Consider the following 14,224-nt stretch of genomic DNA (forward strand, 5'->3'; position numbering starts at 1 on the left):
CAGACACTACTCACCAAGGTAGAATGTAGAGCATTATCTTTATAAGTAGTGTCATGCCAATTGAGCTAGATGTTCCCCGAGACCATGGTCCCAGGCCAGGGCTTTTTTGTTGGGAGTTTTCAAATTACGTTTTCAATCTCTTCTTTTGTTATAGGTTTAGTTTTTCTACCTCTCTTTGTGTTCGTTTAGGTAGTGAGTTTCTAGGAATTTGTTTTCCTCTAGGTTTTCAAATTTGTTAGTTTTTCATAGTATTGTTATTAATTTCAGTTGGGTCTGTTGTGATATTGCCCGACTCATCTCTTATTCAGGTTGCTTCCTCTCCCGTTCTTGGCAGTTTTGCCAGTGGTTTATTGATTTTGTTGATCTTTTCAAAGAACCAGCTTTTGGTCTTGATAATTCAATTTTTTTCTATTTCATTTAATTCTGCTCTAACGTTTGCTTTCTTCTGGTGCCTTAGGGATTCGTTTTCTGCTACTTGTTCAAACTGTAGGGTAATGTTTTGATTTTGGCCATTTTTGGATGTGTGCATTTATTGCTGTAAATTTACCTGAGTACTGCTTTTGCTGTGTCCCAAAGGTTCTCATAGCATGTTTTCATTCTCATTTGGTTTTGTCAGTTTATTTCTTCCATAACCCAGTAGTTTTTGAGCAACGTGTTGTTCAGTTTCCATGTGTTTTTTTTCTGCTTGCTTTATGACCTAATATGTGGTCTATTCTGGAGATTCCATGTGCACTGGAAAAATACACTTGTCTGCTGTTGGTATACCCTATTTTTTAATTGCAGATAACTTTTAATCTTCAGTTAGGTTCATGGGTTGACGGTCAGATTTATGAAAGGCAAAACTGAAACTTTGTTCAAATATTCAGCATATCTTCCTAATTTTTTGAAGTTTTGAAAACCAGTGTTCTCCTGTGGTGCTTTTCTCCCATAGGAATAACAATTTCACTAAAATATCAGTAATTTTTCTCTAGAGTAAAGGTTCATTTCAGACTTGAAGAATTATGCTACCCTCAGCAGCTCCAATTTATCCATACTTAAGATGCCCAACAGGAAGCAATGTTGACCCACATAGAATTCAGCTTAGTTTCACCTTTGGGGAAACTACCAGTGCTGTCAAGTAGATTCAAACTCATGGCTAATCCATATGCAAAGAATAACTGTTTCATAAGGTTGTCAAGTTATGTGACATTTAGGCATCTTCCAAGATGCCTCTTGGTGGGCTTAAGCTGCCAACCTTTCAGTTAGCAGGTGAGCTGCTTAACCGTTTACGCCACCCAGAACTCTGTATGCTGTGACAGCATCTATTTTACAAGTTCCATTAACCAAGAAAATGCTATTACCCTTCTCAAACTAAAAAGGGAGTGTCACCGATATTTTAATTGTCTTAAAAGGCATTATTTGCATGTACTACAGAAACACTGCTCATTTCACATTGTTAACATATACAAGCCTCTTTCCTAAGCTCAGTAGAGCAGAACTGCATTTATGAATGCTTTTCAATATAATTGTTACCCTGCTATCATGCTTTCTGGACACTTGCATGTTAACAGATAATATTCTAGGGATTATAAATCAGGAACCATATTCTGCAGTTGTATTCTCCTTCAATATCCTCAAACATCAAACTCAAGTTTCTCATTAGTAAGAGAACTAGAATTTTATGACTCACTCTCGTTATGCCTGACTACTTTTAACAGATTAAGAGCCCAACTACTAGAATTTTCATCAACCTTACAAATAAGCTTTCATTTGTAAATGCTAGAAAAACACTTCACACAATACATAAATAATTTAAAATTACTGTATTTCCTTACAAGAGGAATGTTTCAACAAATTTTACAGGTGTCGATCAACCCTAGTTCAAATTGGGCACGCACCATATCTAGCATCATGGGAGTTTTATTTATTTGGAAGTGAAGTTTAAACTATTGATACAAATGCCAAGATACTACACAAGAACATCCACAAGAACTTTTTTCATCTTTGTTTTTGAATTGTTGACAAACATTTCCTACATAATCCAACATACAACAGAGAAATGGTACATCTTTATCTTTCATTTTGCATACAATGGAAAAACAAGAATATATATATATTTTACAAAGTTTAACTAACACACACTAGCAGGTTGACATTGTAAGTCTATAGGTGAGAAATTATCTAATAAAAATAATCAGAATTTATTCAGCATCAGTCATATCCATAACCCAGTATTATTCTAATAAAACTCGCTGCCAATCAGGCTTCTGGTATGTACTTATATCACTATTCAATTTGTTGTACTGCTCCCCATTTGGGTTCTTCATCATTACTAATATAGAAAACTGTTGCAAAGTAGGGGCAAGCATTTGCAAAAACAAAATACACAAAAAACCTACAGGCTTATTATAAGCATGAATATGTGATGGGATTTCTTCCCAAACAATGGACTTTCAAACCATCAAGTCAGCAGCACTGAATTTGCCAAGATATTTTTTTGCCTATGTTCAAGAGAAGATGCGCTTATATCCAATAGAGGAGCTGAAAATCAAATTTAGTGTTTAGTTTGGGGGCGGGTTGGGAATTCAGCCATTTGAAAAATGACTGCCTTTAAAAAAAAAAAAAAAGACCACCAAAAATAGGTTCACTAAATTTATTTTAAAAATCATAAAACGTTTCTTACAAAAGAGCATTACATTTTGCACACTGCTCTGAATAGAATGCCAGGGACGTGGACTATTGTTATTGTTACTCTTCCTCCCTGTCCCTCCCCCCCCCCAAAATGTTACAGTGACCACAAAAGCAAGGTGTTCACAATAATTACAAGGGGGGATTTTTTTTCCCAACCACCAACAACGAACAAAAAATAAAATTCACTCACTCTGCTGCTGTTTCAAAATTTCAATGTTAGTTTTTGCACACCCTCCCCCCGCCCTGTTTGTAAGGAACTAAAACATTACATCTGGTGAACAGCAAAGATTTCACTACACCTCAAATGCAGAACACCTATGAAGCAGAGGAATGTTGGCTTTTTAAACAGAAGCAGATAAAAAAAAAAAGATGCAGGACTCCTTCAGTTCTTCACTAGTCTTAGAAAAACTTTCCAGAATACTGCTTCACACTATAAAAAAGAAAAAATATCTTGCATTAGAATCCTTCAACATCTGCATACTGCTTCACACTATAAAAGAAAAGAAAAAAAAGTACGAATTAGAATTTTTGTTCGTAACATCTTAATCAACATTAAGACATTTTCAATGCTAAGTCAAAATCAAACATGTCCATTACATTTAGAAGAATTACAAAACATTAGCAATTACAAATTAAAATAGTAAAATTAAAAAAAATGATTAATAGTAAATTAGACATTAGTAGAACAGAATTAAGAAAATGAAATCAAAAGTTGTTAATATTTGATAAAAAAAACAAAGAAATGCCAGTAAGGTGTGAAATGCTGCATTGAACAGCACCAATCATTTGTCCTGTAGAGGCATGGCCTGTGCCATATGGCAGACTGTGATTTGTTGTCGATTTAGTTATCTAAAAACAACAAAATCACTAGTCTTCCACACAGAACTAGACCAACATCCACTGAATCTTCTATATTTTCTACAGGCTTTGTATAATTTTAACATGTGGTTTTGGCAGCAGTTTTCACCAGAGAAATGGAGAAGTTTACTTGGTTAGGGCTTCTTCCAGCAAGATTAGTATTGAATGTCTTCGTTTTTAGTAAGAAAGCAGAAGAAAATTAAAGCAAAGCTATTAGAATGTTTAGAAGTTAGGTCCCCAAAAGGTTGAGACACCATGGCTTCTAAAGGAAAAATTAATTGAGAAGAAAGGCTCTTTAAAGTTTTAGTATTTTAAGGTATCCTAAAGCTGAACTTAAACTGACCTGTTCTGCAGCAAATACTGTGCATTCTGTATCTGGTCCTGTGTTCCTGTAATGGTAATGATCCGATCTTCGGACCCTTCTAAAGGCTCATCAATTTTGATCGAAGCTCCCGACTCATGACGGATTTGTTTAATCCGCTGACCACCTTTGCCAATAATAGATCCAGCCAACTGAAAAAATTTAAGAAAATTTTATCACTTGTATTTTTAATAACCACCAGAAGTATGAATTCTATAGTTATTTACTGACTCCTTTATTATCTAATGCCCCCTAACTAGTCAAGGCTTGGATAAAAATGTATTTATACCACCCACGTTAAAATTTCCTTTAATAAGCTAATTAAGGGCTAATTAAACTGCTTATTTTAATAACACTGGACATCACGTTAAGACTTAAAACTGCAGAGTGACACCTCACTGAGAGCTCTTAAAACACAATCCTATAATGGAGTATTTTTTGTTAATACTTTGTATTAAAAGGCAGGCAATTTAAGGGTCAATAATCAGAAAATAGATTCATTAAAGATACTTACATCTTTGGGAATAGTTACTTGTGTAGTAATAATAGGTCCACCAAGATCACCATATGAGCCACGACCCCCTGCATAGGAATAATCTGATTTAAATAATGAGCATCACGTTCATTTAGAAAGCATGAAATAATGTTTTGATTTCACAAAGAAGAAAACTTACCATATCCGGAGCCACCCTAAAAATAGAAAAAAAAAAAAAAAAAAAATTACTTTGCCTTCAAAATTTCTCATCAAGTGTCTTAACACTCATGAAAACCCCTCAGTTTAGGAAACCAAAGTTCTCCCAAAACCTCCCAAGTTTATTTCTAGTTAAGTATAATTCAGAAGACAATCCTCAGTGAAAGAATAATACACATTCACATACACAGCATTCAATGAAACAAACACGCTATAAGCGGGAAAACAAAACACTTACTGACAAACAGGTAAGCATCTTAAATAACTGGTATGCATGCTAAAACACGATACTCAACCTGTGGTTCATAAGCCATCTGCCACTCCGAGGGGCTCCATGTATCTATTGCAGAATCCCAAGTTTCATCAGCACTGAAACCAACCTATGTTAGAGATAAACAGCACTATTAAGATAAACCTGCACGATATTTCACTCACAGTTACCATTTGTGTATGACTACGTTCTATTTATATAACACTTAAAAAACACACATATTTTGGGGGAACAAAGATGGCTCAAAAAAGCCATAATACTCCAGAAAACAGTAGAAACAAAATGATTTAAGGTACTATTTAAACTTCAACAAAATTTTAACTACCTAACCTTAAGACCCCTTATAACCCACCCACCCACAGATGTTGTTAAGTCCAAGCTCACCATGCCATCATAACGGTCTCCAGGTCGCCCTCTTCTGTCGTAAGCCATTAGATCTCTGCAAACATAATAGCTATTATAATCCCAGTTTGTTTACATTTACATGCCATAGACATCAAACCAAAGTCTACCCTGCCTAATCCTATATGCAGCCTCTTCTAAGTTATACAATGTGCTGATGAAAAACAAAACACAAAAACTTACCCTCCTCTAGGCGGTGGTGGTGGAGGAAGAGGAAGATTCCGAGCTCTGCTACCACCCCGGCCACCTCTTCCAGGAGGAGGAGGAGGAGGTCCTCGACGTGGGCTCATGTCGTCGTAATCTCTTCTAGATGGAGGCATGGGACGTCCACCCCGACCAGGAGGCATCCTGTCAAAACCACCTCTTCCCCGCATGGGAAATCCCACGGGACGTCCACGTCGGTCATCAAACATCATTGTAAAACCACCATAATCGTAAGTTTCATCGTAAAAGTTGGGATCATAAGGCTGTGCACGTCCTTTGATGGGCGACTAAAAAAAGATACAGCAACCTTACAGAATGCAAGTAAAAAGCCTTGGTTCATACCAACCCTTCTTTCAACAAACAAAAAATTTCCAGTCCTTTATTTTTTCCTTGGTGGTATCAAAAAGTAGAAACAGGAATACAGACAAAGATAATAACTAGAACGAAAAAATTATTAAGAAAAAAGCAATACTCTTGGCAGGCCCTGAACAAAGTGAGCTTTGCTGTCTGTGATCTGTGAGGGAATAGTTGCTTGTTCACACTCTTAGGTCTTAAAAGACTACAAACCTCTTCCTCATCCCACACAAAGAAAATGACTGGACACTTCACAGTGTACTCTATGAAAAAATTAGAGCATCCCAAAGTTTGGAAGCTGAGCAATTTAATACTAAGATGAAACAGCACTAGACAGACTATATGTTTTGTTTCCACAACCAACCCAAAAATTTCATTTGGAGAATTAGAAATTACAAAATTATCACCAATGATCAAATGACCACCCTCCATCCCCTTCCCAAAGGATTTCTAAACTAAAATGGTGGCTAAGGCTGGGTGATAGAATTTAAAAACTGACAGGTAAAGAAAAAGCAAGAGCCATTTGCCTTAACATTCTTAAACTACTTCTGAATTAAATTTCTGTTCCATAAAATTAAATCTAAATAAAAGAAATGTCCTGAAGATACCTCAGATATAAGATCAAGAATGATCTTTATGCACTCTACAACCCTATCCGGCTTTCCTCCAATAAGAACGACTCTGTCAGTAGAATGAGGACAGCATTCCTGGAAAAGCTTGATTGTTGTCTGAGTGTTCTGCAAGTTCACAAAAAAAAAAAAAAAAAAAAAAGATTAAAAAAGGATAAAAATGCACTCAATAGTTTCCTAGGTTCAGGTAAATTTCATCTGAATTTAGTAACTACCCGTCCTCCCCACCCCCTCCCCCCACCCAACTGTAAAAATTTGTTACTAACTACAGGGCAGGGCCTGGCTTTGCAAGGTGTAAAAATTTTGACCAAATAACTTATCTAGTATTGCCAAGCCTTTTTGTTATTTTAATAGCAAATTAGATGATACAAATGATGAGGAACCTTGGGAGGGAATTCAAAGAAAAGTCCACTGAACCAATCTAGATTAAAAAAATTATTTTTCAGTAAAAAATACGGCAGGAGGAGAAACAGGTGCCTTTACCTCTCGAAGTTCTTTGATTTTAGCACCTTTGACCCCAATAATTCCTCCCGCCAGACTCTGATGAATCAACAGTCTCAACTCGCAGTCAAAGTCGCTTCCTTTATAGTGTTGGTACTGCGGAGGGAGATTTATAAAATTTTAGTTCAAAATCAAGAATCCCCCAACATACACTTATCTGCTATAAGCGTTAACAATATACTGTTGCAGTGAGCAACCTGAATTTATATTTCAATAACTTTACCAGTTATGTGCTTATTATCCTCAATAGCCAGGCCCAAAAAGGACATTCTGCACCACCTTAAAAAACTATTTTATTTTCAGGTCCTGCAACACCATACCCACACTGCAGCCATTTAGCATGTCGCTGTTACCACAAAATTATTAATAACATTCAAATAACACCATAATAAAAATGACTGCAAAGCACTTTGCAAATGTAGTTAATTCCCACTGCAGCATGGAGCAGGGTCAACAGTGAGTTGTAAGACCATTCATTTATCACGTTTTTAAACTTTTACTAGAGATGGGAAAAGCACACTATGTTAAAAATAAAATCGATCCTATGGGCCAGGCTCCATACTTCAGTGGGGTTCAATGGCACTATGACATACATTTAAGCATTCCACAGCATCAGATTCGAGCGGGAGCTGGCTGGTTGCAGTGGGTGATGGCAACTGCAGGCCCTGAAAGTAGAAAAATAAGAGTAATAGGTTAAGTGTCTAGTGTGATCAGGCTATTGTCGCATATATTGGTAAAGCTACTACAACACATTTTAAGTCTATATTACATATATGAGAAACTGCTTATCTACAATAAAAATCAACATAAAACGCTTTTCTCTGTATACCTAGTAAATAAAGGATTACATAGGATTTTAAAATTCCCTAATAAGAGCAAAATAATTCTCCTTCCCAACATATTCCCACAATTAATTTTATTCAAGAAAAAAAATCCTCTAAAAACTAAAGCCTACTAAAATATAACTAAATCTACGTAAGCACATGACCACAGGTAGTTCATATGTAAGAGGTGGTCAGCTATATTTAACAGTGTAAATACAATTAATTCTACACCTTATAAAGCAAATTTTGAGATATTACTACTATGAACTGTTGTATGTACTATCCACCTCCCCCATTATAATTCTGTAAAACATGAACATTCCCCCTTACATTGCCAAGTATATAAACAAAAAACATGAGCCTACCTCTTCTAAGGTAGGGATGATTTTCTTCAGAATTTCTCCAATTGTTTCAATATCAGCACTGATACTCAATATGCTGTCAAACATCACAAATACCAGATAGTACAAAAAAGGTGGAAAAAAAAATGAGTTTTGTTTGTCAGTATTAGTAATACAAACGTTTACAGAGAAGTAACATACAATTATTTAATACTCCCCATTTACAGTAACCTATTTATAGATTTTTTCACATGCATTTTGTTTTATGCCCAATACAAACACGGTAACAATATTAGGAGACTTGCAGAGAGACAGAGAGAATGGGCTTTTGGAAGGGCTCAGATTAAGTGGGCAATAAATTGACCAGAACTGAAGCAGAGTCGATATTTATGTTCCCCGCCACCACTAAGTTAATTAAGAATACCCTCGCTATTAACATTGGTATACTGGCACACCTTCTCTTAGGCAAAGTGGGGGGGAATATGCAAGTGGTGAACATTATATTTGGAATAAGATTATGGATACCAGTTAGAAATTAGATCACTAATGGGCTCTGCAAGAAAACAAATACAAATGCAAGACAAAACAAGACAACACAAATGAGAAGTGAAGGAAAGTGAACCAGAGTTAGCATCTCATCAGAAAAAATTATGAACAGGCAATGTTGGGAAGCAAAGGTGGGCCACAAAGACAGAGCGAGAGACTATTTCGGTAACAATTTGATTTACAATGCAGCAAATATGCAACACTTGAAGCTGTGCTCCTTCCATCGAAATAAAATTAGTTGATCGTTTGGGTGGGCAACTCACGGTAAAAGTTCAGTGACAAAAAGACTTAATGGGGAAAATAAGACAGAAACTTGAAAAACAATACACCGTCTAAAGGGGATACTATTTAATTATATAAAAGGCAGGTAATAAAATACATTTCTCTCTTTCTAATCAGGCAGTGAGGCATAAACTGTTGGGACATACCGCTCGGGGCCACTGCTGTCTGGGACTGAAACACTGGCATTGTACTGCATTGGTCATTGGCGTTCGTGGATGTTGGCATTGGGCATGGGCATTCAATCAGAAGTTGTCAAGTATGGTACCCGTTTGGCAACGAGCACATTTTTGGGCATAGCCAACCAGGGTTTTCACATGGGCGTTCAGGGGCGGATGGGCCAACGTCATGGTGGGCAACGCAGGGGTAAGTCGATCCAGTACATGGGCAACGGAGATATATGGCCAAAAAAACAAGGAGAGGGAAAAGGGGGAAAAGCAATAAATTTTAATTTAATACAAACTATACTCATACTCTCAATTAATGAAACAAGCTTAAGTTGTTCTGAAGACTAACACAATAATGGACTTCTCTATATCTGACTGTGGCTTAACATTTAAGGATCTTAAATGATGGTTCTAGCTACTTTTTAAAGAAAAAACAAATGATGTTTCAGTAGCAGGCTGGCTCATGAGGGTAGACACAAAACCTGTCATGACTCAAAGTTTACTGAAATTCTTGAGGAAATGGGGAAATTAATAAACCATATTATTATACAGAACATCTGGATTAAGAAGAAGGAGAGTCATAAAAGACAAAACAAAAATTCCCACACCACCAAAAAATCCTAACTATTAAGACTAGTTTGGTTTCCTGGAGATTTAAAACGCACTCCTAGATCCTAACAGGCAGGTTTGTAAAATTTTCAACAAATATTTCAAGTTCAGTTTATAGCAATCAAGAGGAACATACAAAGATCTGCGACCAAGAGAGAAATGAAATACTGTCAAAATAAGTATTCAACACAAAGTTATTATTTGCCTCTATTTTAGCAGGAAATAAAAACATTAAGAATGTATACACTGAGAAAAAAACTTAGTAATTTTGACGTAGCCAAGCTATGAGTAAATAAATACTAACTTCTGAGGATGCCAACATTTACTGTGTCTAATCACAAGAGTCAACCCACTATAAAATACGACGACTCAAATCGCAGGCACTGACAAACTCTTTCCCAATTTTAAGAGTATGTCCCTACTCTATTCTTTACCCATATTTAAATCATGGAAGCTCAACATTAATTTCTTTGTGCTCCATGTGCAAGCTGTTAAAGAACAGACACGCTTAAAAAAAAAAAAAAATGGAGGTTTACTCAGCCACCTGCAATGGTTTTCAGTAATACAGCCATCGATTCACACGGGAAATGGTGCAATTAAGTGTTCTTTAATACTCTGTCAATATTTCTAATTAAGATGTTATCTTGCCTGAAGTGAATAATTTGGTGGAATCCTATTTGTAAACAAGGAAGTTTAATATAAACCTCCTCCCTTGTAACTCAATCTGGTTTTTGTTAAAAATAAAAATGGCAAATCGGGAAATCATCTACAATCAATCATTACGAATGGCTTGTACCTAGTCTATTAAGTGATCCCTATGATTCAAATCTTTAAACTTCTAGAAACACATAAACAGAAGCTGCTTGTGTAATAGTTTAAACTCTTTAATACTTACGTCTGTACGAAGAGCCTTAATATTCTTGCCTCCTTTTCCAATCACTGCCCCAGCATTCTGTAAAAAGATACAAAGACGAAAATTATTTTGCCTCTCTGTAAGTTTTAATATAATCTCCCTGCATTCTTTGCTCTGACTCCCATACCTGCCCCTCCAAAAACCCTAGCTCTAACCTTCCTGTTACAGGGCTGAAAATCTATTTGCAGGTATCAAAACCCTCAGGATAAAACCAAGACTCTACTCAGGGAGAAGACACTTTATGTAAGTAAAGTAGAGCACTGTATAGTAGCCCGAATGCGAACAACACGTTCTGGGTATATAACTCACACACCGATTAATTAGTTTTATGGTATTCCTCTATAACGTAACAAAAGAATTTTACCAATATGTACCTTCACATTGCATATGGCAACAATCAAATAAATGGCTAACCAAGATGTTTTAAAATAAACTCACAATGTAATCAAGAGCTAATTCATTGATGCCCTAAGGATTACATCCACCCAACCTTCTGTAATGGTTCATTGTACGAAGGGTTTTATCTTAATTGCCAGCAAAATCAAAACCAGAGCTATTCTTTAACCCATTAAGACTCTGAAGACTACCCAAAAAACCAAATAACAACTAATTTTAATTTCTGCTGGAGTATTAAAACACTTCCAAATTATCAATAAAACTTATACCTTGCTCTGAAGCAGAATGCGCAGCTCAACCATCTCATCAGTGTTCCTAGATCTTTTAAATGCTTGTTCCTCTTCCATATCTTCTGCGGGGCGTTTACCTAGAAATGAACATTTAATATTTCAACAGGACTTCTTCAAAAAACAGCCCTGAATTACATTTTAGTTTTAAATTAAACAAATTAACTCATTTTGTTTGAAAAGATTTATCCCTAATTGAAAGTGTTTTTCAAGGCCAAAAGCCAACGTTACAAATCTTGTTTTTTAAGTTATGAAACAAAACCTGTTCATTTTCAATAGCGTTTAGCAAACACAATTTACCTTGGGGCAATACTTCAAACTAAGATGTAACCAACATTATTCCAGGCTATCAAATTAAAATGACTTACATAAAAGATAACAATGTATTAAAACCATACAGTAACAAAAAAAAAAAAAAACAAAAAAAAAACCCAAAATGAATAGAACAGAAAATACAAAATTGTTACAACTAAAAAAGTTTTCTCACCAAATTCACCATTGGTTTCAGTGTTGGGGAAGGTCTCCTCTGGCTGCTCAGTTTCCATTTTCTTGTACTAAATGGACACACCAATCTGTTAAAAAATAAAGAAGCTAGTACATCTGGCTCATTAAAGCAAACTGGGTATCTTACTAAATATTATGACAAACAAAGAAGTGACTCTGCTTCTGGAACGTACCAGTTATTATATATCCTTGCAGAGCAGAACTGAAATGAAGTATTCTGGGCAGGACCAACAACTGACACCCTACTGCTGCAGTAGCCTATAAAAACCAACATAAATCAGTTTTGCTTTTTTGTTCATTCTTACAACTAAATACTAATTTCTGATCATACTACTGACTTCAACGCAACAACTAGCTATTTCTAAAAGTTAATTCTTCTGGAATTTTAAAAATCAAACCGTTGCCTAAAATCAAAGGAAATTGATTTTTTAAAAAGGAAAACCACCAGCTTTTAAGCCACTGAATTGATTTCCACCACAGCAGTTTCATCACGATATACAAAGACTAAAAATGCATATCAACTTATCAGTTTAAATTTGGTTTTTTAGAATTTCTAACTACATCTTATTCGGCAGAGACGATTATTTTTATGTTGGATGTCTAATCGCGTTGGGTTCAACTGCATGCTGTTTTCTGAAATCTTCGAAGTTTACAAACATAACGGCAAATGCAAACCATAAATAATCACTTCTACTGGAGGATAAATCTCAAAACCTGGTATACACATAACACGACTGATTTACTCAACACAGTTAATGGACTCTTTGAACACTTTATAAGGCTCACTATCAGGATACCTTAAGTTAGAATAAAAAGGGTATATCCTAACAGTTACACTAATATAAAAAGGCAAAAAATTCTACGTGCCAGAATGGTGATGGGACCCAAATCACCTTTTAGATGCCCTCCCGGGACTGACAGAAAAAGCCAAGTGGCCCCTTCTACGGCAGGGGCTACTAGAGCTAAAGAAAAAACAAAAACCAAGGCAGCATTTATTCCGCCCATTCCTCCATAATATTTGTTAATAAACCCACTCTTCTAACGACTAAAACGAAATTCTACTGGCCCATCACTCAGTTAAAGGCTGAGATGTGGCGGAAGACTTGGATACGAGAGTTCGAAAAAAAATAGGACGATCTACATGTTAAGAATAACGCAGCCACTATTAATCCGCTAGGTCCTTTTCCACCCTCCCTCAGACCCCGAAAATACGTTAACTATGCGCCCAGCCAGTCGTGCGCGAACATGCCTGGTCCTCCCTGCATATCCGGGTCGGCCGAGTAACAGGGGTTGAAAAACTCAAGAGGCGATCGCAAAAGCGCCGCACCTCTCCTCACCCGGATCCGACGGGAAATGGCGGCCCGCGTAATGGCGCCTACGTGCTACTAGGCGGAGCTGAGCGTGAACCCCCCCTCCCCCACCCACCACGCGGTCCCGAGAGCTCATCCCCGCACCCCTCCCCCCCGCCGCGGGAGAGACAAAGCAACCGAGGCAGCCCCGGCCATCCCATGACCCTGGCTCCCGCCCCAGCCACAGCCCGGGAGGGCCCCACTGCGGCGGGGCCCACACAATGAGCGCGGCGCCAGGCATTTCGCCTCGGGCTCCCGCCGGCCCCTTCTTTCCGAACAAGAGGCCTAATTCTCAATACTACGTAACTACGTTTCTTCCTAAAAGAACATACCTCGCAATTCCCCCAAGTTTCTAGCACTACAACGCAGACGGGAGAGACACTCTCGGAAATGGCGGAGATAGGGGGAGGGGAAAGCAGGCAACGTCTCTCTGGGAAGCCGCCAAGCAAGCACCAAGCACCCCCTAAAACGGCCTACTTCTAAGCGGGAAAACTGGCTTCCCAGCGTTGCCTCACCGGTAGCCCTCCCAGCTCCCCTCCTCACCGCGCGAGGCCACCGTCCCTTCGCCGCCGCGCCGCCTCAGCCGGTCACAGCTCGACAGAGAACGAGAACAGGCCCCCGTCGCCCTCCCCCGCCTTCTCCCGCTCCGCTCGCCTACCCCGCCGCCGCACCTGATTGGCTGCCCAGGCTTCAGAGGTGGCGCGAGGGCGAAGAGATTGGCCCCAGGCTGCGTCAATCAAAGCGCCGAAAGAGGCAACAGCCCCGCCTTCCGCCGGCACCTCCCTTCGGGCTGAGGTAGCTAAGGGCCTGAGGAAAACCAGGCTTGGAAAAAGTAAACGCAACCTTTCAGGGAGGCCAAACCCCTGCCTGAACACGTATTACCCAGACCCCAACAACTCCAATTACTTACAGGCCGCGAACAAGCGGAATGCAGGCAAAACGTCGAGGTCGGTGCAGCAGAGAAACAGAGGATAATGGCGTCTGCAGTGCTTTCCACTGGAGCGCCCTCCTCCTTTCTCGTTTGCGCACTGTACTTGTAGGGGGAGGGGGCCTCTCGCGAGATTTAAA

The 14,224-nt window shown here is 38.2% G+C and overlaps 1 protein-coding gene across 15 annotated transcripts; it reads right to left on the reverse strand.

Moving 5' to 3' along the window:
- Positions 1-1,787: 1,787 nt before the first annotated feature.
- On the reverse strand, positions 1,788-14,205 carry HNRNPK (heterogeneous nuclear ribonucleoprotein K). Of its 15 annotated transcripts, none has more exons than XM_023735783.1 (17): positions 14,067-14,172; positions 11,981-12,065; positions 11,791-11,857; positions 11,286-11,383; positions 10,603-10,659; positions 9,081-9,124; positions 8,131-8,203; positions 7,535-7,606; positions 6,924-7,037; positions 6,420-6,548; positions 5,437-5,744; positions 5,236-5,290; positions 4,877-4,960; positions 4,564-4,579; positions 4,404-4,486; positions 3,872-4,041; positions 1,788-3,160 (listed from the first exon to the last, which is right to left on the reverse strand). In XM_023735783.1, the coding sequence occupies exons 3-17, from the start codon at positions 11,846-11,848 to the stop codon at positions 3,127-3,129; spliced, it is 1,395 nt and encodes a 464-aa protein (XP_023591551.1). In that variant the 5' UTR covers positions 11,849-11,857; positions 11,981-12,065; positions 14,067-14,172; the 3' UTR covers positions 1,788-3,126. The 15 variants fall into 15 exon arrangements, with proteins under 15 accessions (XP_023591551.1, XP_023591553.1, XP_023591546.1 ...); XM_023735785.1 differs by having other exon boundaries at positions 1,788-3,100; positions 11,791-11,875; XM_023735778.1 differs by having other exon boundaries at positions 11,791-11,875.
- Positions 14,206-14,224: the final 19 nt, after the last annotated feature.

The sequence above is a fragment of the Trichechus manatus genome, unplaced genomic scaffold, assembly GCF_000243295.1.
Source record: "Trichechus manatus latirostris isolate Lorelei unplaced genomic scaffold, TriManLat1.0 scaffold00082, whole genome shotgun sequence".
Taxonomy (NCBI): Eukaryota; Metazoa; Chordata; class Mammalia; order Sirenia; family Trichechidae; genus Trichechus; species Trichechus manatus.